General features: G+C 36.3%; 1 protein-coding gene across 1 annotated transcript; it reads left to right on the forward strand.

Annotated features, from left to right (window-relative positions):
* Window positions 1–1285: 1285 nt before the first annotated feature.
* cdx1b (caudal type homeobox 1 b) lies at window positions 1286–6753 on the forward strand. Its single transcript, XM_016522407.1, has 3 exons — window positions 1286–1790; window positions 3838–3986; window positions 6481–6753. The coding sequence occupies exons 1-3, from the start codon at window positions 1376–1378 to the stop codon at window positions 6670–6672; spliced, it is 756 nt and encodes a 251-aa protein (XP_016377893.1). The 5' UTR covers window positions 1286–1375; the 3' UTR covers window positions 6673–6753.
* The last annotated feature ends 2110 nt before the right edge of the window (window positions 6754–8863 follow it).

Genomic DNA, 8863 nt, shown 5'->3' on the forward strand with positions numbered 1-8863 from the left:
ATATATATATATATATATATATATATATTATCCGCAAGTAATGAGCTAAATCATATTTTACTAACAGCTGTTATATAGGCTACTGTAGATTTACACTTGTTGTCTTTTTAAATTTCATAGCATTTTTACATTTTCCTACTTAGTAACGTGTTTAGAGTGGGCCTACTAATTTAATAGGTAGGCCTATACATTCTGAATTGGAACATCACCAAGGCAGTTTCGATACCGTGGGAGGGTGATTATCATGATCATAAAAGTGACGTCAACGTCGCAACCTTTAGCAGCCAAGCGAGGCTGGAGGGTTCAGAGAATCTGGCCAGGTAGAGGAGCCGTCAGGTTATAGGGAAACCTGGGTCTAAGGAGCCAAGATCAATTGTTTGGGTGCATATTATGCACTGGAGTCATCAGGCGGAAAAATGTACGTGAGTTATCTCTTGGAGAAGGACACCAGTATGTACCCAAATTCCGTAAGACACCCAAGCCTAAACCTGAACCCTCAGAAATTTATATTGTATAGCATTCACTGTACTAATAATATAAAAAATGTGATTGCATATAATCAGTGCTGTCTAAATATGTAACGTTTAAACCATGCATACCCTGTAAAATCTAAAATGATTATTTTACGACCACGATCTTTGCCTTATTCGCACTGTAGACATTCTTATTTGTTTTGAATCAACTGATTATCGAATGTCGTGTGTTATATACCTATATAACTTTATGTATATAGATTGCAATAATACAGTTTTGAAAAAAATTACGCTAAAAAACTGGTAGGTCTAGTTTTGTTTGCCATTAGGCTATATCATAAAAATACAGTGACACTTACGGCATTTTAGTCACAGTATTTACAGGTAATGTAATTAAATCATACAAATAGTATACATTTGGGCTATTTTTTTAATGTAAAATGATGATAGCACATGTGGCAAAATGGAAGGCCACATAAGCATTGAAGTTAATGATCATTATTTTATCCTGCCATGTTTCCAATAAAAAAGACAAATGCAAAAAACAGCACTGAACTAACAACATAAATGTATTACAAACACCAATCTTATGAAAACAAAAATAAGAATAACTTGAACTTCAAATAAAATCGAAACAAATATGATGGTGCGCACAAGGAATTTTGGGAATTCCTGTTTCCCGCTAAGCTTACATTTTTATTTCTAAACAATATCATTTTAACAAAAGCCGATTTTACCTTAAAAATAGATATACATAATTAATTATTAAATACAATATATATATATATTTCAGAGAATCTGGCCAGGTAGAGGAGCCGTCAGGTTATAGGGAAACCTGGGTCTAAGGAGCCAAGATCAATTGTTTGGGTGCATATTATGCACTGGAGTCATCAGGCGGAAAAATGTACGTGAGTTATCTCTTGGAGAAGGACACCAGTATGTACCCAAATTCCGTAAGACACCCAAGCCTAAACCTGAACCCTCAGAATTTTGTACCCGCACCTCCTCAGTATCCGGACTTCACAGGATACCATCACGTCTCTGGAATTACCAGCGACCCTCACCACAGCCAGCCAGGAGCCTGGAATCCCGCGTACCCTCCTCCGCGAGAGGAATGGACAACTTATGGGCCGGTAACCGGACCATCGACCTCGAGCACTGGTCAGCTGGGTTTCAGCCCTCCAGAGTTTTCATCTGTTCAAGCGTCCGGCCTTCTTCCATCCTCCATAAACGCATCAGTCGGTCAGCTGTCGCCGAACTCTCAGAGACGGAACCCGTACGACTGGATGCGTCGGAGCGCGCCGCCGCCAAACTCAGGTGCATTATTTTAAATCTATATAAATGTTTAAAAAAAAAAAAAAAAAGGAAAATAAAAGTTATTATATTTTGAAAAATATAATATAATAATTATTATAGAGAACAATAACTATTGTGATCGCAAAAAAAAAAAAGGCCTGCTATGTACATGTCACGGGAAAACTACTGCTAAACTCGGTCTCGCAATAGTTTGGAAGCAAACTCTTCTGTATTCACGCGTTTGTCATGCTAATATAGTGATTTATGTGAGTTTCTTTGCTTTGATGTAACTCTTTGTTCTTTTTTGCCTGGATGCCGTGAAGTTGTTGAATACACGGATGCGCATGTGCAATTAACATTTAGTAGCTAGTAAAATAGCAGAAAGTGAAAAAACATAGAAAATAAAAAATAGGAAAAATAATTTAAAAGATTAATTATTCGTATGATTATGCCTTTTTAGAAAACAATACAATATGCAACAGAATAAAAACTCAATTCCAGCTCACAGGACTGGAAGAAATGTCAGCAAAACCTGCAGTTAAAACTTAAATTCTGTGGATCTTACTGATTATGGAAAAACTGAATAAAAAATTAAGAACATTTACTGTTTACATGTACAGTTGGGCCGAATATTTCTGCCCAGTGGTAAACAATGAGATTTGGAATTATTGCAATTACTGTTAAAAAAATAAAAAAGAAGAACTTTGATATTTCAGCACATTGTTAATAAGGCATTTTATCCCTGTCAGCTCAGGATCCCCTATATTATGACCGGAACTCAATTCCTACTCATATGTACACTGTAAAAAAAATCTGTGACATTTACGGTAAAATACCGGCAGCTGTGGTTGCCAGAACTTCATTGTAAAAAATATGGTAGCAACATTTTAGGTTTTACAGACTTAACTTAAATTCACAATAAAATACCGTATTTCATTAACTGATGTAATGTTAATAAACCAACATATTGAAGTGTTAATATCTGTTTTTACTGTAAATTATACAATTACTTATTCTTTTTCACTTCCAAAAACTATTTTTAACAGTATTTTACTGTAAAATTACATTAAATGTAATTACATTTATTCACCGAATATAGTATGGAAACTTACTGTTAACCAGTTAACAGGTTTTTACTGTAGCATTTCTACAGTCTTTTACTGTTAAAATCACAATCATTTTTTACAGTGTATGCCATACCATGACATCATAGTCAAGTTGGAGAATTTGTTGTAAATTTAGTTGGATCTGTTTCTTTGTAAACACTTTCAATCTTAGTTTTATAGGCCTAATACCTTTGAAAAATAGATATGCCATTAAATTAGAATCTTGAGGCAATTCCTCAAGACTGTCATTTTTAATTGCCACACATTAAAATACAACTCAGTAACCAGACGGTCTCATTGAAAAGTCTGGAGCCAAGCCTAAAATTATGTCTTATTAGCTCACTCTCAGTATTATTTTAAAGTTATAAACACTAAGATGCATTTTATGTAACACAATTAAATACCTGGCTTTTTAAATGGAGAATTGTGAGAGTTGCTTGGCCGGGTTAATGATACCAAGAGATTATGGCCTCTAGTGAGATTTTCAGTGAAGATGCTATGGTTGAGAAGCCTAATTATCTGGAGTTCTGTTGCCCTAGACAGGCGCTGTCCTTCCCTTTGCCGTTCATGTTTTAATATTTAACCTGTGGCCACTTAAGTCCCCTCTTGCCGCTGACAGGGTAAACTAAGTTTGAAATATGGAGACACGATTCCAAAGACCTTTATAACATGGACATCTTGGTGTTTTATATATGTGTGCTTTTGACGATTGGCTTGATTAAGGGAGCAAACACTGTGTTCCCAAAGTTACTTTTTAATAGAAAAGATAAACACATAATGACATTAACTAAAAAATTACTCTTTATTTCTATCACATTATCATTAATTATAGTCAGTTTTATTTGTTTAGCAGTTCTCACAATACATATTGTTAGCTTTACAAAAAAATCATTTTTCAGTACCCTCAGTGAGTAAAAAACTACTTAAAGAATTTTTTTTTTGTTATGCCATTTGTCTTTAAGGGGTGAAGACCAGAACAAAAGACAAATATCGGGTAGTGTACACGGATCATCAGCGACTGGAGCTGGAGAAAGAATTTCATTACAGCCGTTACATCACAATAAGAAGAAAAGCAGAACTGGCAACAACACTCAGTCTGTCAGAGAGACAGGTTAGCTGCTCCAATACTGTCGACAGTCGACATATTCATAGAAAACACATTCTTCATCTACACTCTTAAAAATAAAGGCTCCAAAAGGGGGTTTTGCAGTGATGCCACAAAAAATAATAATAATAATAACTTCTGGTTCCCCAAAAAAAACATTTCAGTCGACAGTTTTTAACAGTTAGTTTTTTCTCCTAGTGTGAAGAGCATTTTAAAAAACCTAAAAACCTTAATTTTTCCACTTTAAAGAAACGTATGTTGAATGGAAAGTTTCCATGGATGTTAAAGGGGTCATATGATGCGATTTCATTTTTTCCTTTCTCTTTAGAGTGTTACAAGCTCTTGGTGCATAAAGAAGATCTGTAAAGTTGCAAAGACTAAAGTCTCAAATCCAAAGAGATATTCTTTATAAAAGTTAAGAGTTAGCCACACCTACCTAAAACGGCTCGTTCGAACACGCCCCCACATACCTACCTCACTATGTGGGAAGATTTGCATAAAGCCGCCCAAATGTTCACGCAAAGAAAGAAAGCGTAACTACATCAACTTAGTGCTGTGGATCGCCGGCACATTTTATGGAGGACTGTTTACTGATCCTGGGAGAGTAACGTTAGACTAAAATGGCAGTTCTGACTCACGTAAGTACGTTTTCTTTTATCATTTGCCACTGATGATTCAAACGCGGGTTTTGGGCAGTGTGGATTAACGTTAGCACTTGTTGTTTGTCATTTCTCTGATCACAAATGTAGACATGGTTTTATGTTTACGCGGCGCAATGCATCGCAACGCGTAAAAAGACAGTATAAGTCTTTATAATCAGTAATTATGTCCCCACTGGATTCAACAAATGCCTCGTTTGTAATGGGTTTTAATGTTTTTGTGCTCCGGCTGGGACACGCCATCACAGTATGTGAGGGGCGTAACATTTCCGTCTCACGCTTGAGGCTAAAATGCCGGCAGTTCTGACTCACGTAAGTACGTTTTCATTTAAAGGATTTGCCACTGATGATTCAAACGCGAGTTTTGGGCAGTGTGGATTAACGTTAGCACTTGTTGTTTGTCATTTCTCTGATCACAAATGCAGACATGGTTTTATGTTTACGCGGCGCAATGCAACGCAACGTGTAAAATGACAGTATAAGTCATTATAATCAGTTATTATGTCCCCACTGGATGCAACAAATGCCTTGTTTGTAATGGGTTTTAATGTTTATGCCTCGTCGCTCCGGCCTGACACGGCATCAGCAGTATGTGAGGGGCGTAACATTTCCGTCTCATGCTTGAGGTATTCGGCCAATCACAACGCACTGAATAGCTGGCCAATCACAGCACACCTCGCTTTTTCAGACCGATGAGCTTTGTAAAAATCGACGCGTTTCAAAAAGGCGGGGCATAGAGGAGAAACAATAATGTACAGTATGTGGAAAATAATGTGTTTTTTTAACTTTAAACCGCATAAACACATTTCATTACACCAAATACACCAAATAATGTTCTTTTTAGCAGCATCATATGACCCCTTTAAAGGCTCTTCATGCACTCTTAAAAATAAAGGTTCTTTTTTGGAGTTTATGGTTCCATGAAGAAGAACATCCTTCGTACACTTTCCAAAATTGGTTTTGGGTTCCCTAAAGAACCTTTTAAAGAACAACTCTTAAAAGAAGCATTTTATTCTTGAATGTGAAGAACATTTGAACAATCTTAAGATCTTTTTCCATTATAATACTTTATAAAAACTTTTGTGGAATGGAAAGGTTCCGTGGATGTTAAAGGGTCTTCACGGAACCATATGCCAATAAAGAGTCTTTATTTGAAAGAATGTACATTTTCATTCCACTAATAATGGAAAAAATGGTTCTTTTAAGAATTGTTCACAGAGGTTCTTTCGGGAACCAAAAATGGCTCCTATATGGCATCGCTGCGAAACCCATCTAGGTAACCTTAAAGCTGATTGCGATTAGGGATGGGCGTATCGATCCGAAGTATCGATATATCGATACTGATGCGAGCATCGGAAGTATCGATACTCAAACAATACATATCGATACTAAGGTGTGTTTTATTTACCAGTGATTTTGTTTATTTAACAAAAAAATTATCGGTATCGCCCATCCCTAATTGCGATCACTGGTGTGTAGATGAAATATACAATGCAACTTTTACCTCAATAACTACAGGAAAAAAAATGTTTTTCAGTATGACTTATAGCGTGCTGTTGACAGGTGAAGATCTGGTTCCAGAACCGGCGTGCTAAAGAGAGGAAAGTCAATAAAAAGAAGATGCAACAGCCGCAGCCGGCATCCACATCGGTATCGGTATCGATATCGACAATACTGCCTTGAAAAATATCGGTATCATATCGAAAACAAAATAAGTGGTATCGCCCATCCCTAATTGCGATCACTGGTGTGTAGATGAAATATACAATGCAACTTTTACCTCAGTAACTCTACAGAAAAAAAAATGTTTTTCAGTATGACTTATAGCGTGCTGTTGACAGGTGAAGATCTGGTTCCAGAACCGGCGTGCTAAAGAGAGGAAAGTCAATAAAAAGAAAATGCAACAGCCGGCATCCACAACCACATCAACCCCACCTGGTTCAGCTCTGCCAGGCAATGTTCCCATGGTGACAAGCAGCAGCGGTGGCCTGGTATCACCATCTATGCCAATGACTATCAAAGAAGAGTACTGAAGATGTGCAGACTTTGACTGTTAGCTGTTTTTATACAGAGCCCTTTCACACTTTTACACACTTTCATATCAACTCATCAATGAAAACACAACAACCGTGATAAAGACTGTGGAAAAATATGAATGAAAAGTAGTCAACAACCATTGAAAAGTAATGCAGCAACATTCTAAGATGAATCTTTTGTGTAATATTCCTCTGGTCGTGTCGGATTCTTTATTCTAGTACTTTATTACTGCTGTTTTTTTGCTCATCACTGTAAACTTTCATATGTGACCCTGGAGCACAAAAGCAGTCTTAAGTCGCTGGGGTATATTTGTAGCAATAGTCAAAAATACATTGTATGGTTCAAAATTATTGATTTTTCTTTTATGCCAAAAATCATTAGGATATTAAGTAAAGATCATGTTCCATGAAGATATTTTGTAAATTTCCTACCGTAAATATATCAAAGCTTAATTTTTGATTAATAATATGCATTGCTAAGAACTTCATTTGGACAACTTTAAAGGCGATTTTCTCAATATTTTGATTTTTCTGCACCCTCAGATTCCAGATTTTCAAATAGTTGTATCTCAGCCAAATATTGTCCTATCATAACAAATCATAACAAGCTTATTTATTCATGATGTATAAATCTCAATTTCAATAAAATTGACCCTTATGACTGGTTTTGTGGTCCAGGGTCACATATGTTTTGAGATTGTAAAAGTGAATTCAAATAACTGTGTATTTCTTAAGTAATTTGTATTAATAAAATAAATGTTTTATTGTGGCAAACTGATTCATTTCACACTTGCCATGGAGAAACCATCCATTTTCATATCTGTTCAAATGTGTCTTCCCACAGATATCAGAAACAGCTGTTTGTGTCAAGCATTGATTTGTCAGTTTTATTGAAGGTGTTCGCATTTTCACCCAGTGTGCTCCTGCGCTTTTCTGCACTTCATCGAAACAGAGAAGAACTGCTAGCGTGCGAGTGAATAGACGGCACTCGAACAGGAGCTGGTGCTGTTTGCACAGTGTAACGGCATCGCTGGATAAGAGACGAGTGCACGCTGAGAAACTGTGAGTTATTTCATTATCAAGCACACTCTGGACTCTCTTATCAACAGTGTGACAGAGAAGCTCAGCTCTACGGCGTCGCTGCAACAGGGTCCTGTTTTATGACCACATTAACAAAGCCAGGGTGTGGCGTCCAAAGGCCGAGGCGAAAGGGACTGTTGAGCAAACAATATGCATCTGCCTGCGTACATGTCAGTTCGCAGAGAGGGTCCATATGTCCATACTGAACCTTCATCTTCATCTCTGTGAACGGTATATTTAGGTTAGAGAAGATATTGTGATCAGTATCTTTAGCTCTTCATGGCCACCACATATTCATGCTACAGAAATAGAAATTATATTCTGTTAGACACACACTCTCAGAAAAAAAGGTGCAACAGCTGTCACTGGGGCGGTACCTTTTCAAAAGGTACATTTTTGTACCTTTTAGGTACTAATAAGTACACTTTAGGTACTAATATGTACCTTTAAGGTACCATTATGGACTCTTTTGGTACAAAGGTGTACCTTTTGAAAAGGTACCACCCCAGTGACAGCTTTTGTACCTTTTTTTCTGGGAGTGAGAGTGAATTATTCTATCTTAAAACGATGGCACATTTGAACTATATCATTAATGTGTTAATGCATATAGGAGCAGAATAACTGGGTTTTGCAATGTACCTCTATATATATGTATATATATATATATATATATATATATATATACAATAACTTTTATTACATTTTTTAATATCCAAAATGAAATACTGTGATAACACTTTAAGTAGTCGAAGTGAAATCATGAACTTGAACTTTTGTTGTCTAATCTTAAATAATATTGACACATTGGTGACATTAAATGGTTCAAGTTACAAAACCAATGTATCGTGAGTTCTCAAAGTGAAAATGTAATCTCCTGAATTTATGCATATGAGACAAATGTAGCGGCATACCATGTGTCCATGAAAGCATTCTAATGTGTTCTGTTTAATAAAACTAAAAAAGAGGCTTTAATGATTCTTTAGCTCTGTCTTGTTACCTTGTATTGTTCCATTTTTCTTTATCATTGCTCTATTTCTGGTAAGAGGAGAATTGTATAAACAAGCTTGCTGATAGCTGCCTCTGAGGCCATAAAGTTTATTGTGGGCAT

This window comes from Sinocyclocheilus rhinocerous, unplaced genomic scaffold (genome assembly GCF_001515625.1).
Source record: "Sinocyclocheilus rhinocerous isolate Xijiao unplaced genomic scaffold, SAMN03320098_v1.1 scaffold1967, whole genome shotgun sequence".
In the NCBI taxonomy this organism is placed as follows: domain Eukaryota; kingdom Metazoa; phylum Chordata; class Actinopteri; order Cypriniformes; family Cyprinidae; genus Sinocyclocheilus; species Sinocyclocheilus rhinocerous.

Coding starts and splice junctions, on each gene's coding strand:
- cdx1b (XM_016522407.1), top strand. CDS start 1,376: ATGTACGTGAGTTATCTCTTGGAGAAGGACACCAGTATGTACCCAAAT. Junction 1,791..3,837: donor CGCGCCGCCGCCAAACTCAG/GTGCATTATTTT, acceptor TTTGTCTTTAAG/GGGTGAAGACCAGAACAAAA. Junction 3,987..6,480: donor TCAGTCTGTCAGAGAGACAG/GTTAGCTGCTCC, acceptor TGCTGTTGACAG/GTGAAGATCTGGTTCCAGAA.